Raw genomic sequence first — 20,866 nt, forward strand, 5'->3', positions numbered from 1 at the left:
CAATGATTCAGCTTGCAGCCTTTTGGATTTTCACTTCTATTTTTGCAAGTTACAAAACATCATGCAGTATCAGTCCCCTGGGTCTTGTCATCAAGATCCGGGCCAGAAGAACCAGCAGAACGAGAAGAACCCAAAGTCTGATCTGGAAGGGCCTTTAGGGGAGGTCCAGAGTCCAGAAGCAAATGCCTGGCCCCGAGGCAGGCTGCAGCAGAGACGGAAACCAAACCCTGCCATGCTTTCCTCTCCAGTATCACATCTGCCCCTGGCTTAGTGGAGAACTCGTGTTTTGCCAAGGTCTAATGGAAAAGCGGGTCACGTGGAGAGTACACAGCTACAAGTCACAAGACCTCATCTCATTTTCTCCTGATCCTGAAAAAAGCAGATGTCTCTTCACGGATGTTTACTCATTTAAACTCCTTTCCAGCCTGAGCTCGAGTCAGGCACAGTATCCAGTCACTAGGGAAGCCACCCGGAGGGCCTGTGTCAAACCGGCTCTCTACAGGATAAAATCCCATTTTAGAGCCGAGAGGACCTGATAGATCATTAGCCTCCAACATCTTCATTAGACAGATGGGCAGAGTGATAAGTAGCTCGTTAAGTCATCTGGTTTGTAAAAAATGAAACTTTAGGAATCCAAGATGATCCTGCCATTGGGAGGAAAAAAACACTCGGGTTTTGTTTGTTTTGCCTTAAATGGACTAAAGTCAACCATGTGACACAGCTTCCAACACAGAAATGTGCAGCATTTTTTCCGGACTGTCACCTTGGCTGAGCTGTCTTCATTTTGGGGCATTTTTAAAATTTGCTTTTTCTTTTCCAAATCCACGCAAAGATAGTTTTCAACATTCACCCTTGCAAAACTTTGTGTTCCAAATTTTTCTCCCTCCTTTCCCCCGTATCTTCCCCTAGACTGCAAGTAATCCAACATATGTTAAACTTGTGCACATTTTTAATACGTATTTCCATCATTATGTGGATCAAAAAGGATCAAAAGGATCAAAAAGGAAAAAAATGATTTTTTAAAAAGCAAGCCAACAACAAAAAAGGTATAAATACTATGCTGTGGTCAGTCTTGGCTGACAGAATGCAGAGGAGCCCGAAAGCCACATCCTGAGAGGGAGAGCTGAAAGAACTAGAAACGCTTCCATTTAGAAAATGGCTCCATCACCCGTCCAAATCCCCGAAGCTCCGTCCTGAGGAAAGCAGCTGAATCATTTGTGTGGGGCTCACAGGGTCACCCCAAAGATGCAGGGTCTGACTGGTTAGTGCTGGGCTGAGTCAGCTGAAGTCCTGTCTAAAGAGGCAGAACAAGTCCCATAGAAAATGGGCTTTGAGAAGGGTTGAGCTCCTCCTGACTTGAGTGGTCTGGGCCAAGATTGGATAACCAGAAGCTGAGAACACCAGAGTTTTCTTTTATGATAGAAAATGGGCCGATTCTCCAGGCCCTTTTCAACATGATTATAAGCTCAGAGCTGGAGAGACTGTTGGTACCATCTAGTCCAGTCAATAAACGCCAACTGAGGACCTACTATGTGCCCAGCATCGTGCTAAGAAGTGGGAATAAAGGAAGGTTAAAGACGGTCTCTGCCCTTGGAGAAGACAACATGCTAGTTGTTGTCCTTCTTACTTGAAAATGACATCGCTATGTGTGGCTGAGCAGACCGACACAAGCTGGGGAGGCTCCAGCACAGGTTAGGCACAAAGTCCTGCAAGCCAACATGTAAACAACTCTGCACCAACTGGCCCTGGAGTGCATCCAGGGGAACTACTCCTCAGGCAGAAGGAAGGCACCAGAATTAAGAAAGGTTGGGAAAAGCTTCCTGGACCAGGTAGGATAGAAGGTGGGGCTGGAAGGAAGCTAGGAAAGACAGGAAGTGATGAGGAGGGGGGGTGTTGTAGGGCACAGGGACAGTAGGGAAGAGGAGGCTACAGAGCAGAGTGGGGAAGCGGAGTAGGACTGCTGAGAAGCAAGCCCGACTGTGCAGAGGAGCTTTAAAGCGCAGGCAATGTGAACACACTTCGATACCCACAAGGGCCTCTCCTCCACCAGTGCAGAGTATGATCCATCGAGTCTGCCCATCCTCCCATCAATATTCCATCTCTTCGGCCTTCAGGACTTGCTGACATCGGCATAGATCCCAGTGGAGCACAAGTTCTCTTTGATGGATTCTCCACCTCACTGACAAGCCAGCCCGCCGCTTTTCTTGGTCATCTTTTTCTTATGCTGCTTCAGATTACTTCGGCTGAATATGGCTACCACCTTCTCAAGCCCACTAGGCACCTCTCCATCACTCTTTGGATGGCCTCCGACTCTAATTCTTTGGAGACTGTGGGTAAGCAAGGCAGCGATACTAGAATGTAACCATTTGGAGACGCTAAGAGCACTGAATCGTTACTTAAAGGCATCGAACTCTCTTTCTGTTGCTTGGTCACGTCTAACTCTTCGTGACCCTACTTTTTCTTGCCAAAGACCCTGGAATGTTTTTTGCCATTTCCTTTTCCAAGTCATTTTGTAGCTAAACTGAGGCAAGGAGGGTAAAGTGACTTGCCCAAGGTCACACTGCTGGTGTCCGAAGCCACATTTAAACTCGGGCCTTCCTGACTCCAGGTCCAGTGCTCCATCCACTGTTCATATCAAATCATATCTTTTGTCCATCTGCAGACATCGTGTAATCTTAGTCTTTTGAGCGACTTGTGCACGTCACTGAGATGTGCCTGATCTCTCACCACTTGAATGGACTCAAGTTTTTTTTTTTAACACTTAGCACATTTTGACTCTCTTTTGACAGGACAGCTGGATGGTGGAGCAGTAAACACCTTCCCAAGCCTTCCTTTGTAGAGAAAATTCTCCATTTTCCATCAGCAGATCTGCATGGTTTCCACTCCACAACCCATGTGGGTATCCTCAATGGCTCCTCCTATCCTGCTTTTCAGCTTCTTTTTGGGTGTGGTCTCCTCCCATTGACCCATAAGCTCCTCCGGGGCAGGAACTGTATTCTTTTTTCCTTATTGGTGCTAAGCAGTGCCTGGCACAGAGGAGGTGCTTAATAAATGTTTACTGGATTGAAACTGAATTAATGCAAGCAACATGTTTACCTGTAAATGGGCCCACCTGGAATCTCTTTCATTTGGGCCATAACCTCAGCATCCTTCGTGGCAGTGGCCAACACTTCTGCTTTTGTTACTTATTTGATGGGAGCAATACAGTCATTTCTTCTACACCTTTCAGGAAATCTTCTATGATTGACATATATGTAGAAGATATCTTGATGGAGGAAAGCTTTATGGTATATATTTTGTTCCACTGTGTGAGTTCTTAACCTGAGCGCTATGAAGCTTTTTTCCTATCTTTTAATAAGTCTATTTTGCTGTAATTTATTTCCTTTTTAAATTCTATGTGTCTTATACCTTTTAATACGTGATCTCGGAAAATGTCCATGGGCTTTGCCACATCTCAAATTTTAAGAACCTCTGTTCTGCTTTTTTTTTTTTTTTTTTGGGGGGGGGGCGATAAAAACAAGGAGCATAGTGGAATCATAATACCTCTTCGTGTCTGAAATGTATAACTGGTATAGAGTTAACCTTCTGCTCCCTTCTTGTAACTTCATAAGACCGCCTGTGATCATGAGACTGGCTGAGCTTGGACAGATGATGAAACCCACCTTCCTCTTCTCTCAACAGAGGGAAGAGATATAATGCTGTCAGTGGCCATTGGCCGGGTCAACTGGTTTCGTTTAATTGACATTTTTTCCCCTTGGGAAGAAGGTTGTTGTTTGTCCTGAGAAACACCACAGAGGAGGCCCTGGATCCATCTTCAGGACAATCAGAGGTTATCCTTGAGAATTCTGCAGTGAAGGCCTATGGGTTGATTGATGTTGGTTTTTTAATTGCCTTATTGCAACAACCAGGTCCACAAGTTTCCTCACCTTCAGTGATGGCAGCACTGTCTCTTATGCAGGTTTGTCCTAGAAAGTTCTGTTTTTTTTTTCTTTTCCATATATTCACTTCTTTCCTTCCAATTTCACCCTTAAAAACCCTAGAAAGGATGAAGGATGGTTGGCACAAAGCAGCTTTCTGTTAGTTATGTTACATTTTGCAACTGACTCCCACATAAAGGACATCCAGATGGAGAAGTCTAACAGGCAGTGGGACTGAGTGGGAGCTCAGGGAAACAGCAGGGCTGGATCTACAGAGAGGAGAGTCTTCTGAAGAGAGGTGATAACTCAATATGTGGGTGATGAGATCAACAAAGCAGAGACACAGAGCATTATGGGACAGTCATCATCAGGGGGAAGAATGTGGAAGAGAACCAGGAAAGGAGACAGCGGAGCATTTAGGCAGGCAGACTGGCAGAGAACCAATGGAGACAGACATCTAAGGGAAGGAAAATAGCCAGGAGGAGGGAGAGCTCAAAAGCACGAAAGATGAGGGCCTGAATGATTAGGAGCAGGTAAATGCAGAGAAAGCAGCATCGTCTCTGTGCTGGGGCTGGCAGCCAGGAAAGAGAACGGAGAGAGACCACAAGACGCCCAAGTCCATCTGATCCTCTTCTACAGAGAGGATGGGGAAATGCCTTCAAAGGAATGCCCAGGCTTAGCATGCAGCAGCACCAATGGTAATTCCTCAAGCTAGGATCCTGGCTAAAAACGCAGGACACCAAACGGTTCTTAGGTTTTACAGGGAAGGAGAGAAGGAGGAAGGAGAACTGTCAGTCTCCCCAGGAAATGTCCACCTGCTCACCAACCCACCGCTGAAGTACAAGGGGAGTAAGAAGAGTGGTTAGGGCACAGAGGAAGGAGGAGACATACTACTTCTGGAGGTGACGACGGGGGCCAGAGTCTGACGGCAGACACTCCTTTGGCAGATTCTTGTTTTCTGGAAACTGGAAGACAGTAGGCCCAGAAAACTCAGAATGATTCCCTAGGCATTTGATTTGACTCCTAAGGAGCTGGTAATCCACCGACACCACAAGAACTGCCAAATCCTCCAAATAAATGTAGGGGGGCATTGGACAAACCAGAGGGCAGCATGAGCAAACAGGATCATGGGAGGTAGAAAGAGAGATCTTAGTTAGCATAAGGCCTAGAAAAGCAGTCAGGGGAGACCTCCACACCAAAGGTGACATGTGCCCATGCAAACTGAACACCGAAACGGGAGGCACTGCAAGATCCTAAAAGAAAAATTCACATATTTAAACTACTCTCCTTACTAGGGCAAGAAAATGACTCATATATCGTTAAGTTTTCAACAAGAATTAAAAAGAAAACTCATTTCTAGTCAAAGCCTCATCAGCCAGAACCCTCACATCTCCTTGAAGATTTTAGCTGATGAAAATGATCTGATATAGCTACAAAGGGAAAACCATTAGCAAACATGGACAAGGGTTGTTTACAAGTATTTCCGCGTCAACTCTAACCCTACCCATCTAACTCTAAGCTCCTCTGTCTCCATTAGGGTCAACAGTGCTAGAGGACAAATGTTTTGGCTTGTGATCAACGTGTGTATATGGTCTTGTTCCATCAAGTGAACAAGTAACTATCCTTCATAGCACCACCAAAAATAGAACCTCCACTCATCTTGCTTTGGAGGGCAAAGATCGGTGAGTTAACAAAAACACAACAAAGACACATCACAACACAAAAGCCTCCCATCCACGCAGGACAGATAAGCCCGAAGGATACAAACCTGGCATTGTCCACGAGTTCAGCAAGGGCTCCAAACAGGAACTCATGGGTGGTTCTGAAAGGTCAAAGGCAGAGTCAGTGAGATCACAGCGACATCAAAAGGAGCATCATTAGAAAAATGAGAAAAAAATCTAAGTTACTGCTATCAGTTTAGGATGGAAACTTTCCCATCCCATGTTCTTATTCTTCTAATTTACTCAATTCCCACCAGCTGAGCTGACTGGTGCTTCTCAGCATCATGGAACCTCAGCCCCATGAACATAAGGGGCTCGTACTTTTACTTCCATTGCTGCCTTACCTCTACTCCATTTTGGGATGGAAAGAGCTCCAGATGTGGAGAGAATGTCGGCCATGACACTTACTACTAGTCTGCATGAAGGCAGCCAAGCCTTTCTTTCTTTCGATTCAATTCCTGGTCCATAAAACGAAAGGTTTGGAAGAAGGGATCCCCAAGGTCCCTTCCTTCTCTAGCTCAGTTTCCCGTCTGCACAAGCTGCTCCAGGCAGTCTCAGCAGAGAATTACAGATCTTGGGGGACGGGGGGAAGGAAAGGAGGGAGGGGACCTCATAGAATTCCCACCCAAGCTCATCAAGCTCAACAATACACCCGATGCAGTCCTTCCACTCGAAGACCTCCAGTGACTACAAAGTCACTCCTTCCTGAGTAAGAAAATTTCCCAGCTCCACTCTGAGCGAGCTCTGCTACAAAAAGCTGCTTCCTGACATCCAGCCCAAGTTTTGCCTCTTCCAAATCGCCGTGGCAGTTCAATCAGGCTAGAGTATGGCAGAGCCATGACTTCCCTCATGCTCCTTCAGGTCTCATTAGCATCCTTGACTGACATCTCATGTCAGTATGCTGGCTCACACACACTGGTCACTCCTGTCTTTCCAAATAAAACATCTAGCACCTTCCTGCATCTTATCCTTTTGAAGGCGATTTCTTGGACCCAAATTCAGCACTCTAAAATCTGATCTAATTGAATTTGGCTTGGGGTTCCAGCCTTCCAAGAGCTGTCCCTGCTGGCTCTGAGAGAGTGGAGAAGCCCGTAGCATGGCCCTCAGCAAACTCGCTTACAAAAAAGCAAGGCGGCACTGGGTCAACACGAATCCCAAAAGCCTAGCTGACAGCAAACCACCTATTGAACCTCCCTTAATTAAACCAGCTTCAACTCCATCTGATCGTACTGTCTTTCAACCCACTGTACTGTCTTTCAACCCACTTCCTGTCAACCTGATCATACTGTCTTTCAACCCACTTCCTGTCCACGAGGATAACAAGATTGTCAAGTATTTTGATCAATTTAGCCAATTTCCTGATACACCAGCTGACCTGCCAAAACCCCACATTTTTGACAAAATTGCAGGCTGCCCCTCTTTGGGATCGCTGCTCCCTTTTCTTGCTGATGATGAACAACAATAAATTCTACAAAGCTGCCAGAAATCAGAGTCAAGCTCCCTGGCTTCTAGTCTGTTGGCTCTTCCTCTTGGGGAAAGGGGAGGGAAAATCTAGAAAAGGCCTGTTCTCTAAGGCTGTGGTACCTGAGCCAATTGCAGGAGGCCTTTCAAGGCCTAGCAATGCGAACTCCTCAAGAACCAATTGGGGCTGCTATCCCACCTACACCCCCAATTCTCTGGCTGTCAATTCCCTGTTGGTCATTTTTCTGGAGGCAGGGTAGGAGGAACAGCCTTTTCCTTTGATCCCAAAGACGACTCCCCAGAATACAGAAGCAAAAGAGCTGATTCTTGCCACCTTCTACTACTGTTGGCCCTGGGCCACTGGCCCCAAGTAGCAGACCCTTCTTTCCTTGACTCCCCTTTATCTGATGTCACCCAATATATTCCTGTATTTCCTCTCCTTTTCCCGACTCACTCCTCAATTTCTGCAGGTCAACAAGAAACTCGAGTCAACAGTTCTCCTTGCTGAGGAAAATAAAGGGGAGACCAATTCCAACTGCTTGGGACTGGAAGGTCACTGAGCACAGCTCCACCCCGTCACAGTCTGGGGAGCTGAGGGGAACTGACCGGGGAAGCCACTAAATGGTAACTAGCAAAACCTGGATTCAAATCCAGGTCCTCTGAACCGAAGGTCATCTACACTGTGTCAAGTGACAACAGTACTGGAGGCCAAGCAAAACATTACAAGGGGAGGAGAGCCCGGGCTTTCCACTGCTCTGCCCCACCACAATGCATCGGCCCATAACCAGGGACCCTGACAGCCACCCACTGCCGGTTCCCTAGGGAGCTCCTCCAGGTTTCTATTCTATCAATTCTAAAACGACAAAGGATTTCTTCACATTAATCTACCCTTTGGCAAAGAAATCCATAACAGCGACCACTAGTCTTCAAAGCTTCATCTTGATCAGGTTCCTACCTGGGGGCCCCACAGAACCCCAAAGGATTCATGCAAAGGTTTCGGGGTCTAGGAGAACCTAGATGGAAAAGTCACATCTTTGCTCATACTTGTGTCTAACTGAAATTGTACATTTCCCTTGATTCTACAACACACAAGATCCCCAGGAGAGGCCTGTGGGCTTCAGCCGGATGTGTTCCATGACACCAGGCCTAGACCACAGCATTCAGAACCTGAATTTACCCACCCCAAAATTTTAAAGATGGAAACAAAGGACTAAGTGACCTGTGCCTGTCACAGGGCAGTACCAGCCTGATGGCACTAGAAGGCGGTCTTCCCTTGGGGCACTGATTCCAAGGAAATGAGAGTCACCTCTGGGGGAATCTGAGGCTCCCCCGCCCAAGAAGAAAAGCTGATGATGAAACTCTGCTACTAATTTTTAATGAGCCCAATAATTAAGTGTAATTGACTTGTAGCTCATCCACCTTGGGCAGTTCAGCCTTCCAGAACAACAAGTTCTCTTTGCAGAAAGCCAAGGCCCCTGAGGCCTTGAGCAAGGACTCCCCAGGGCAGTATAAACAGGTTAAGTACCTCGGCATCCCTGACCAGCTGCAGGTGAAAAATACAGTTTCAGTTTGCAAAGTCAAAGCTTTTAAAAGGCAACCTACTCAAACCTACCCACAGACCCCTAAATGGCACTTTCTATGGGAGCAAAGAACTGAAAAAGAAGGAGGTTTCTGAGGCTGCAAAACAGGCAGACTGAGGCTGCGAGGGGATATCCCTGTGCTGTAAAACTGAGAGGAGCACGAGAAGGCTTGCATGAAGAGATGCAGAAAAGCAGAAGGAAATGCTACACAAGACTGTGAATGGAAACAAAACCAGTGCACTTCGAATGGCAGAGAAGAGCTGTGGAAGCATCCCTCCCTTCCTTCCTCAAAAGGACAGAGGCGATCGGAACACCGCCGGCACCGGGTCCAGTTCAAACTTTCCATGTCATTTTTTGTTATGTTTTGGTTTTTGTTACAAGGCACACTCTCTAGGAAGACAGGGATATATTTGCAAATGAAAGTGGATTATTAGACAAAAAGGAATAGACCTATTTTCTTTAAGAAAAAGAAAGAGGGGCAGTCAAATGGTGGCAATGGTAGATAGAGCATCAGGCCTGAAGTCAGGAGGACCCGAATTCAAATCTGGCCTCACTGAGCACTGCCTAGCTGTGTGACCTTGAGCAAGTCACCTAACCCCAATTGCCTCAGCAAAAAAGAAAAAAAAAGAAAGGGAAAAAGCTAACATCTGATAAAACTGTCTCCCAACTCTTCCAATTTGTAAAAAGTACACCAGAGAACCCCAGTTCTAGCAGGGCCACCAAGGTGCAGGGTTTTAAGCAAGAGCTCTCTTAATCCAAAGACAACACACCAAGAAAAAGGAGGATCATATAACAGAAAGAGGAGAAAACAAATTCTTCTGGCTCCATCTGTTCCCTGCACTAGGGGCCTTTCTTTATCAGTTGCCTTAAGTAGCTTGTGCAGCTTTCCTCACAATCACCTGCCTGGGAGTCCATGATCAGTTTTCCAGATAAGGAAATTGAAGCTCAGAGAGAAGGGGCTTATCCCAGCTAAGTGGAGAGCAAGACCATTGCCTCTCTGTACCACTATAATAACGTTCATCTCTGGAATCTTATGATTGTCACTGAATTTTTTTTAAAGCACTGTAGAGGATCCCATTATGAAAACCCAGAGAGAGACACAGAAAGTTAGAGTAACTTAGAATAAGATCAAGATCTGAGACAGTCAAAAATCACCTTTGTGTTACCACTTAACCTTTGGCCCTAACTCTCCTGCTGGGCTTTGTTCCTCTCAGACTGCTCTCTTACCGACTTCTGAAGCATTGGTAGGAACTTCCCAAGCCTTTCTCTCACGCTGACCTCCTCAAGCTACTTCTACAAAGATTAATGGGGTTCTTCCTCCTTGACTTCTAAGAAAACTGAAGAGTGGAAAGATTTCAAGGAAGTCCAATGCCCTCAAATCAAAAAAAAAAAAAAATGCTGCTAGAAATGCACAAGAAAATTAAGGCCATGAAAGGAACATGCAGAGTCCCAGTGCTGACATTTAATCTGAGGGCCCGGTGAGCTTAGTAAAGTCGTTTAACTTAAGCCTCTGTTCTCACCACTATAAAAAAAGTACTAATTCTTATACCTGTATCACAGAGCTATTATAAAAAAAAAAAAAAAGCACTTACCATGTATAAATGGTAATTATGGGGAGAAAGGAAGAAATGGCCATGGAAAACTAAGAAATAACACAATTCAACCAAGCTTGACCTCAGCCAGTTGAATCATAGATGAAAATGCATCTGAAAATGAGAGGGAAGAAAATCCCAAGATGTAGTAAGGACAAAAGTCTCCCAAATGGAGACCAGAACAGAAATTCAACTTTTAACTTAGGCCTTCATGAAATCAATAGAAAGGAAAATTACAGAGAAAGGATGAAATTTCTTGACCACCTTTGGTTACAAAGGTCAAACTATCTGTCCAGTCAAATCCAAAATGGAGACTTTCAATGAGATGCTAAAGACCTGAATGCTAAATAAACTGTAGGAACTCTGTGGATCAGGAGGAAATCGCTTCCTAAGAATCAGGACTTAGAATTAAAGAGCTCTAAGAGATCATCATTCAAAGAGGAAACTGAGGTCCAAAGGGGGAAGAGATTCGCTTAAGGTCAAATATTGTTGTTCAGTCCATGTCCGGCTCTCCGTGACCCCATTTTGGGTTTTCTTGGCAAAGATACTGGAGTGCTTCGTCATTTCCTTCTCTAGCTCATTTTTTTTTTTAAATAACTTTTTATTGATAGAACCCATGCCAGGGTAATTTTTTACAACATTATCCCTTGCATTCACTTCTGTTCCGATTTTTCCCCTCCCTCCCTCCACCCCCTCCCCCAGATGGCAAGCAGTCCTTTACATGTTGAATTCTCTAGCTCATTTTTGCAAATGAAGAAACAGAGGCAAACAGGGAGAAGTAACTACCCAGGGTCACACAACTAGTTAGTAAAGGTCTCAGGTAAGATCTGAACTCAGGTCTCCCTGATTCCAGGCCCAGCATTTTATCTACTGTAGCACCACCTAGCTGTCTTTAAATTCTTAGACAGTAACAAAACGAGGATTCACACCCAATACTTCTGAATCTAAATCCAGTATCTCACCCTCGTCATACCTCAACTTCCATCCTATAAAAACAACGAGCACCAAAAAACATAGTAGCTGGAGATGGTTAAAAGAAAAAAAAATTTAATGAATCAGTCATAACATTTCCTATGAGGTAATGTACTAAATTAATGAATTTAATGCTCATAATTATTGAGCTGCTCCCACAAAAGATAAGCAGCCTTTCCACCTGAATTTGGAAAAATTTAGAATAATTTGTAAAGACCCTAAGAATTTAGCACCGGGAGAGCTGATCAATCAGCAATCATTTATTAAGCACCAACTATGTGCTGGGGTCATAAACAATGAGACACAAAAATGGAATAATCCCTGTCCTGAAGGAATCTACATTCTATCAAGGAGAGAACTCATATTAGACGCCTACAGGTAAAAAATAGAGTAGAGGTTCAGGAGGGAGGCCCTCAAATCTGGATGGTAGACTGGGCTCTGGTTAAGTAATTCTGCCAGGCACAGAGAACTTTCCTCAGTCTTCAAGAAGAGAAAGAAAAGCTTGGCACAGTATCCTTTGAAACACTAACAAGTGGTTCCTTGAGTAAAAAAAGGCTCATCTTGAAGCTCCCCTAGAAAGCTTTCAGGAGCACCCAAAGCACACTCCTGTCCCGGGCTCTGCAGGCACAGCACTGCACCCAGATGCTCAGGCACCCCCAAGGGCCAGGGCAGCTTCTTCTGGAATTACTTCAGGTTTTGTTCATTAACACCAGTGGAGACACTTGGAGTTTGAATTAGAATGAACTAATTTCAGAAGAAACGATCTCTCCAGGCACAAGACAAGCTCCCAAAGGTTTCCCAGGACACGGGAGAGTTCAGCACATGAAGGTTTGAACATGGAGATGTAGCCATGAGGGTCACAGACTAACAGTTCTCAGCTAACAAAGGCACACCTTCCAAAAAGCCCTTGGGAGAATAAGCTCACCATCAAGCTTTCTGAAAGCAGAGATCTGGAGAAAGTTGGGAAGGTCCACGGTTTCCAGCCCTTTGCTCAGTGACCTCCGCTGACCTGCCTAGGAGAGCCAAGCCTCCTGAACAAGGGCCAGGTGCAGCCTGATAGCCCATTCAGCCATTTCACCAGCCTCCTTTTACCAATCATCCCAAGAGAGCAACTTTATACAAGAAATGAAAAGCTGGTTAGGCAGAGCCCGTACCTGGGAGGGCTGGTTCTGACTGACCACAGGCCAGTTTCTTCAACTATAAAATAATGTGGCCTGAAATAATATGGTCCTTTTATCCCATGAATAATATTACTAAACATAGGAAGAGCTCTCTAATTATGCTCTAGTAATATATACTTTCAAACCAAGAAAGCTCATCCAAATCATAAAATAAGACTATATGACTGGGGCAAGCAAAAGATGCACTTCAGTTTAGAATTTTAAAAAATTGATTATCAAATGAAAACTGACATTTTCTTCTTGGTTCTCTGCCTGTGGGTCCACGAGATCAACCACTTAAAAATCAATTTTCAACAAACTCTGGCACAAAAAAATTTTTATAGCTTAGAATTTGGATTTAAACTCACTTTTCAGTGCAGGATGAAATAAGTACAAAAGAATGTAATTAAATATGGAGATGGTTTATCTAGTTATGCTCAGCTTGAACTAGGACCCACAAATTATTAGTTTTAAGCTCAGTTCAATGTACTTTCTTGGTTTCTATTTTTTTCAAAAAGGAAAAATCACTCATAGGGAAGCAATTGTCCAAATTTCTAAGAAAAATTTGAGAAATATTTTATATCCAGAATAAACTACAGTATCTGCGCTATTAACTGACATTTTAAAAGGCTCGAAGTTCTTTAATTGAGCCTAGTGGTCCTATTTGGTTGGTAGGTCCATTTCCAGTCACAGATGGTTACAACCAATGGAAATATCATGTGACCACAGGTTAGTCTCTAGGGCTAGAAAGAGAACCAAAGACTCCTGTCCCCAAGTCCCCAAGTCCAATTCCCAAGCCATCCACAGTATTCAAAACATTCAGACAATTAAATGACTAAGACACACCACCGTGACCCTGGGGGATGGGGGAGTGTCTTACTACACCTTCATCAAGCTATTTCTTGTCAGTTCTTTTACATGTACCAGATTTCATACGCAAAGCCACACATACCAACTTCTGCCACTAACCACATCATAGCCACAGAGCTGATATCCAGTTTCTAATGCATCCCATTAGCATGAACCATACCGAAGGCACAATGCACAGAAACACCAAGTTCACGATTAAAAAAAAAAAAAAATCCTCTGGCCTAGAACATTGGACCCAGTACCAGTAACACCACATGATGATCAACTTTGATCAACTTAGCTCTTCTCAGCAATGTAATGATTCAAAATAATTATAATAAACTTGGGATGGAAAATGACATCCACATCCAGAGCAAGGTATATAGAGTCTGAATGTAGAGCAAACCTTACTTATTTTCATTCTTCTGATTTTTTTTTCTTTTTCATGGGTTCCCTCTTTTGCTCTGATTCTTCTTTCACAATATGACTAATATGGAAATGTTTAACATGCATATGTAGCCTATATTGAATTGCTTGCTGTCTTGGAGTGGGGGAGGGAGAAAAATCTGGAATTCAAAATTTTATAAAAATGTTGAAAGCTATTTTTACATATAACTGTAAAAAACCCAAAATACTATTAAGTGCAAATAAATAAATCCCTGGCCTATAGTTAGCTCTACCCTAATAACTGAGTATCAAAAATAAGAATATGGTCACAATGAACCAGAGAAAACAATTTAAAGCCCCGCTAGAAGTTTCTTCTGATATCATCAGGGATAGGCACAAAGTAGGTGCCATCAACAATAACAGGATTTAATGTGATTCAACACATTAAACAAGCCAAAAAAAGACTTCTCTGACACGTTCTTGGAGGCTCATCATTGAGCAAATCTTATCACTGGGCAAAATCCAATCAACCTTAATAATCACGTTGCAATACTATTTCCTAGGTGTTGTCACCTTAGGCACCTGCACCTGTTCTCCCCAGTTTCCTCATCTGTGGAGAAGGAAATGGCAACTAGCAAACCACTCCAAGTGGTTTTTTTTTACCCAAAAAACCCCAAATGGGATCACAAAGAGTAAGAAATATAGGGAAATAAACTACCACAAACAATAAAATGCCTCTGGAGGGTGGACCATAAACTCCAAAACTTCCACTTAATGAGAGAGTTCATTTTCCACCTGATTTTTTTGGAAATTGGGATTTTTCAGACTTCTCCATGTGGGTACCCCTTTCCCCACCCTCCTTTTTTTAGCTTCTTTCTATGTGCTGTTTTCTCCCATTATATTGTAAGATCCTTGAGGGCAGGAACTGTTTGTCTTGAACTTGTCTCCCAGCACTTTGTATAGTACCTGGCACATAGGGCTTAGTAAGTGCTGACTTATTGATTCATTGACATCCCGTTTTTAAAAAAGCAACTTTTTAAAAACAGGTATACAAGAGGCTATATCATATAAGGTTCAGAATCATTCAGATGCAATGTCAGATTCCAAGTTAAAAGACAGGACCTAGGCCTAATTTAGTTTGATTTAAAAATGGCAATGATCAACAACAGCTGATAATGAGAAAAGGTTTCTTTTCTCCCTAAAGAACGCCTTAGATAACAGATAATGCAGTAATCTCCATTTCATTGCCTTAAAAGGTTTATCATGTGTGAACATTTGCGTGGCACAGACTAAGTTCTCTATACTTGTTTTCTTCCTTCTGAAATCGGATTAGAAACAGAATTCTAACACCATGATCAATATTGGTCTCAATCCTTACATGAAAATATAAATGTGTGGATTTCTAAGGGCCAAGGGAGAATTTCAACCCTAATTCTGATTCTGAGGTCAAGAAATTTGTTTTTTATTTCCTATACTGAACAAAGTTATCTTTAAAAAGGTCTATCTTCTCTTCTGGTTGTGGTTCATAAACTTGGTATCTACATGGTGCTCAAAAAAAACAAAAAAACCTTATGGCTGATGCAATAAATGGTGTCCACTCAAACCTTCCCATCATGCTTTGGGAATGGAGCAGTAGTCTAAATGTCAGGAAATCCTGAGGCCATGTGACCAGGGTTGAGAAATTCACTTAATTCAATCAGATGAACTGGAGAGAAACTGAGACAGAAAGGCAAATGTTTAGACTAACTGACCTATAAGACACCTTCCTATTCTGAGGGTCTCTAACCTCCTTCAAACTTGAGAGTAGTAGTGTAATCCAAACAGCAATCATTACAGCTTCCAAAACATTTTCAGTCCTAAGATGTACCTGCTAAAGGAGGGTAGCTGCAAGCTGGTGTCAACTGAAATCCAGAGGAAATTTCCAAACCTCCTTTAAGTTTTTTTTTGTCTTTTTTCCACTAAACTTTTAGATAAAAGGAAAAACCCAAAGAAGTGTTTTACAAGCAGCAAAACAGACTAATTTGTTGCATTTTCTTTCTCTTCCTTCCCCCGCCTTGTTCCCAGAGCTTCATCAGATCTAATTCCTTTACTTTTTGATACTTAGGGCCTTCTAGGGCATAGACAGTATTTTTACATCATTTTTTTCCAGGACCAAGACAAGTAAATAACCTTGATCTTATCACTATAGCAGCAGAGATCACTGCTTCCTAAATATCCTACTACCTCCCTAGAGGAAAAATAGGTCAATTCACTTTTTCTCTAAAACTCTTCCAGGGAACTTTAAGAAACTAAGACATCTTGTCCTTTTCTGACAACAGTGAGTACCTTTGGCAATGTGTCAATAAATTCTAAACTAGAAACTTCTACTTTGATCCAGATGAAGGGCAACTCACCAAATATTATGGAGTGACTTTGAAACTGCTCTTCAACTCCCTAACAGAACCTTAGAATACTTACCTTCCTCCTAGGAGAGTGTCAGTGGGAGGCTTTCCTCTAAATAACAGAGAACCAGTAGGAGCAAAAATTCCCTCATTCTGATTAGCTCAGACAGAAAAACATCAACTGAAATACAAAAACAACATACTACCACAGGCCTCAACTCTACAAGAGTGATGGTGTTCTGTCTAGGTACACAAGTGAAGACCATAGCAAATCACTTTGTGTCCCACTCAGATTTCTGGACTGCAATCAGCAGGCTTTCTTAAGATTAATTAAATATGTGATTCAAATGGATGCTATTATTGCCTGACAAGATTATGATGCTTATTCAATAAATGTGCAAACTCCCAGGGCAGGGAAGGCCTATTCTGTTTACTACTACAAGTAAGACTATTCTTCTCATGAATTATCATTGAAAGTTCTTCTCCAAAATGGTTTCCTTTCTTTAATACACTCATTCCAATAATCATTTCTTTTCCAGGGGGAGGGGACGGGTAAGGGCTGCTCCCACTAAAGGAAACAACAGTTGATGCTAGGAAATCCTCCCTTGTGGGGATCCACAGATCAGCCAGCCCTTGGTGAGTTTTGGTTAAACTCTTCCACGAAACAGCTCCATATAAAAATGCCTTCAATCAAAGCTTCTCCTTGTTAGATCAACACTGTAGAACAGCTTGAGCCAATAAGTGAAGTTGAGGCTTCTTCTGCATCAACTACCCCATACTTCACTGATCCCTTTTCTTCTGCCGACTCCCCATGGCTTGATTCCACCTCCTGCACCTGTGAAACCTTAAAGGTCAAACGAAACTATGGCTCCAGCATAAATAGGAACGTTGCTATGGGTGACTTTAGGAAGCACCCCCATGATACTTACGAATTTGTATGTAGATATTCAAATGTCAGCTGGGCTCGATTCAGACTGCTGTAATTAGTAAATGCCATAACTGGTAGTCTTGTCAAAACCTGAACATGTGGGGCTCTCTACAGCCCACTCAGAGGAGTTATAATTATGCTTTTAATCACTTATCCTGTGTTCTAACCACTCCTTCCCCCAAAAAATATACAGTTAAGGTGCCACAATTCTTCTTAAGAGTTAATTTCAGAAAGACATTAAGAGTCCTTCAGAGAATCAATCTGGACTGGAAGAGGGCCAGCTTCTCAGGATGGTGAGTGAAGTGCTCTGAACCACCTTTTCAAGCTCTCTTCAGGAAAATTCGGGTTTGAGGTTCCTTGGCCAGCAAGTCCTGCCACTATTCCATGGGGAGGGGGGAAGCTCAAAGAAGATTCTAGAATAGGATGGGCTTTCTTTTTTTTTGTCCTTGGCCGGGCTAGTCCGGATGGAGTTCAGCAGGCAGTCTCCTAGCTCTGCAGGAATTGTTTAGACAATCGTTCTTCCCTCCCAGTCCTGGTCACGAGCGGGTATTCCAGGCGGTGACCTCACTCCCTAACAATCTTGGGAGGGGGTGCCTCGTGCAGCCCCCGATCCTGGAGGGAGAGGAACAGGCAAACTCTCCCACGGAGTCTTGGAGTTTCCCAGTGAGCCCAGCACGTGTCACTTCCTAAGAATCCCGGATGGGGATTGGAGTCCCTGAGTCTCGGAGGCCGGGGGGAATACTAAGAATCTTTGGATGGGAGTCAAAAGGAGGGTTCGCTGCCGGTCTTGGTGCAGGGAAGGGCCCCAGAACTTCCGATGCTTCCTTCGAGGCTCGGCAATCAGGGTTACCCTAGTGGGGAGTGAACTCCCCCTAAATTTGGGAGAGGATCCGGACAACGGAGGGGGGGCGGGGCGTTCAGCTCGAGCCACCAATGCTCCAGTTCCCGCCTCCCGAGGTGGCTGCACGCGGCACCGCAGCGGGGGCTCCGCCTCCTCCCCCTCGAAGGCGCAGGCTCTGAGTCTCCTCCGCAGCCGCGGCCTCCTCTTGGGGGGAGGGAGCGAGTCACGGGCGCCCCGAGGTCGGCGGAGTCGCCCGGTGCGGAGCGCACGCCCAACCGTCGGCAGCCCCTGCGAACGTTGCAGTAACGGCCACGGCGCGCGCCCCGCCGCAGACCATGTGCCGCCGCTGCCGCTGCCGCCGCTGCTGCCGCCGCCGCCGCCGCCGCCGCCGCTGCCGCAACTGCTGCTTTGTCTGCTCCCCGTCCGCGGTCTCGAGCACACTGCTCCGCTCCAGCTTCAGCCGCCCCACCCGTCTCGTCCTCCACCCCCTTAGCCGGCCGCCGCCCAATCCCAGCGCCCCGGCTCGGTTCTGTCGGCCAATCACAGGCCCGGGCCGCGGCGTCCATCACAGCTACTCAGCCCCGCCCACGTGCCATTCGAGGGCGGTGCCCCCGCTACCCATACCCTCACATCTGCAGACAATCGAGGAACCCCGCCCCGCCCGTCAATCACAGGGCAAAAGTCCCGCCCTCCGTCCCTCCCGACCAATCCCAGCGCACCACTTCCTTCTAAGAGCTTAGGGCCCGGATGATTAAAGTACTGGGACCAATGACGGCGAAGAACAGATAGGGAGAGATGAGCGCAGGCCTGGAAGTGTCACGTGAGCTGTCCCTCCCACGCCTTTTAAAGAGACCTCGAGCCTAACGTGCTGCAGTACTTTTGTTTTCAAGGGCGTGGCAGGCGCTGTTTTTAGGTTTACTTGCGACACGAGTGGGCTTTAATGGGGCATTTAGAGAGTTGAGAAACTCTGGATCGGGTTTCGGAGCAAGAATTTCGACACTCCCACTCCCCCGCCTCCACACACGTGGTAGCTCTCACGCCCGTCTAGCTTTGGGAACCCGAGGGATCGATGATTCGGTTAGCGGCTGTTTCGTCTTGCGGCTAAAATTCGCAGGTCGCGCTGGCGCCTGCGCGGTATCGCCCCGCCCTCTGCCCCTTCGCGCCGGCGCGGAGGCGGGGGAAGTTGTTTGTTCGTTTGTTCGTTCGTTCGGGTAGCGCGCGGCAACTGACTGGGCCGGAGGCCGGAGCGCAGGTGGTGAGGCCCGGCGCCCGGGCCGCCTGAGGGGAACAAAGCGGCGGGGGGGAGAGGGGGACGCCGCGCGGCGGGCTTGAGCTGACGCGGTCAGGGCCGGAGCCGCGGCCGGAGCCGCGGCCGCAGCCGCGGGTGGATGGACTCCTCACGGGCCGGGCCCGCCACGCCCGGGCCTCCCACCGGTCCGTGGTTGGGGGAGGGCTGTTGTCGTGGATCTCGTACGAGGCTCGGTGCCTCTTGGGGAGAGGGAGAGCTTCTATTCGGAGCCAGGCCCCTCCCTTAACCCTTTCTGCCTTGGGGCACCCCTCCCTGGGAGGTTGGGGAGAGGAGAGCGGTCGTCCCAGCCTTTCATCTTCACTTAACGATCTTCACCAAGCAGCCCCTCCTCACCTGATGCCGGGGGAGAGCAGGCCCCCAGTCCAAGACACTGGAGGCCTCCCCTCCCCGGCAGTGACCCCTGACTCCCCTCGAGAGCGGTCTGGTGGGTTCTGTAAATTCTGCCTGACAGTCAGAGGGCGTGGCTTTAAATGCTCGGTGAATTGTCCAAGGGGCTTCTGACTGTCCAGGCCAGGCTCTTTCCCCGCCCTGAAAGCAAACAGCTCATATTAAGCCAGAGACAATATGGCGTGTTCTCTCAGTTTAGAATCCAAGTACCGAGATAGCACTTAGTAGCCGATCAAGTCGTTTGCCTCTCGGGGACTTAACTTCTCCATTTGTGACGGGAAATTGCTGCTCTGCAGGGGTATTTTATAATACGGCTTTTATCTGGCTGCAGTAAAGTAAAAAGACTCAGAAGTTTAGAGAAGACTCACGAGTCACCTGACCTTAAGTCATTGAACCGCAACTGCAGCTTTATTAGAAAAGGGAGAGATTTACTGTAGAATTTTTTTTCCTGTTGTAAATCTCGTGGTCCTATGCAATTATTACTCTTCCTCTCTACTCCGATCCTCCATTTTGAAGTTTGTATCTGAGTAGGTCCTATTGATCTGCATCTGAAAAGAATTTAGAAATCTGATTTCCTGATCTTATAGACGAAGAAACTGATTCAGGGAGAGAGTTGATTTGAACAAAGTCACACACAAGAGGCCGAGCAGGAATTTGAAGCTGGGGGTCCTGCCCTTCCTCCCAGCAATTGTGAGCTGTCTCCTTTGTTATAATGCACAGATCCCTGAACTGGAAGTTGGGGAAGCTGGCTTCAAGGACCAGCCCTGCAATTGATTGGAAGGAGGAAGCCATCCTCCTTTTGTGGGCCTATTTTCTCCTCTGAAAAATGAAAGTGACTTGACCAACAAACATTGTTTTCTAAACTTAACTCTAGTGCCTAGTTTAGATAAATTATGTAAATTCTTGTTAACCTCACTGCTATGATCAGGAGGCATAGAGTCAAGTAGGGAGAGAGGAGCAAAAGGAAGAGAATCCTTACGTTTAAAAAATGTGTAGGTGTTTAGAAGTAAAGACTCAATATTATTTTGCAGATCAAATTTGTCCTGGCCTTAGCAATGACATTTTAAAGAAATGATAAATTGCTTTTATAAGAGTACACATGGTACATTTCTAATGCATGTAAAAAACTTCTAAATATGATTTAAAATTTTTGTCCAGTGCTTTATTGTGAAAAAGAGCTATTTCTGGGGCTATTTTAAAATAAAAGCTCTGGTAGGGTTACCAAGCTGAAAATATTTCAAGGTAGGTAAATAACTGATTGTTTGCTTAAATTCAGAGAGGCTCGTTTACCATTGATGAATTCTTTTGACCACAGCAATTCATAAAGACTAAGGCTTGGAAGAATTTCAGTTTGACTCAAGGATCCTTGCAGTAAGTACAT

General features: G+C 45.3%; 1 protein-coding gene across 7 annotated transcripts in view; it reads right to left on the reverse strand.

The window, feature by feature from the left end:
* The window catches only part of MORC2 (MORC family CW-type zinc finger 2), a 46,996-nt gene extending 28,870 nt beyond the window's left edge, over positions 1–18,126 (reverse strand). For 4 of the 7 annotated variants that reach the window (XR_007949765.1, XR_007949764.1, XM_051973144.1 and 1 more), the window contains exons 1-2: positions 16,950–18,125; positions 5,686–5,739 (exon numbers count right to left, since the gene is read on the reverse strand). Coding sequence is in view for 5 of the 7 variants with exons in the window: in XM_051973144.1 (XP_051829104.1) it covers positions 5,686–5,739; positions 16,950–17,017 (122 nt within the window). In the remaining 2 variants the exon portion in view is untranslated. Of the gene's footprint in view, positions 1–5,685; positions 5,740–16,949 lie in introns of all 7 variants that reach the window. The other 3 variants (XM_051973148.1, XM_051973146.1, XM_051973145.1) reach the window with 2 other exon arrangements.
* Between the last annotated feature and the right edge of the window lie 2,740 nt (positions 18,127–20,866).

This window comes from Antechinus flavipes, chromosome 1 (genome assembly GCF_016432865.1).
Source record: "Antechinus flavipes isolate AdamAnt ecotype Samford, QLD, Australia chromosome 1, AdamAnt_v2, whole genome shotgun sequence".
In the NCBI taxonomy this organism is placed as follows: Eukaryota; Metazoa; Chordata; class Mammalia; order Dasyuromorphia; family Dasyuridae; genus Antechinus; species Antechinus flavipes.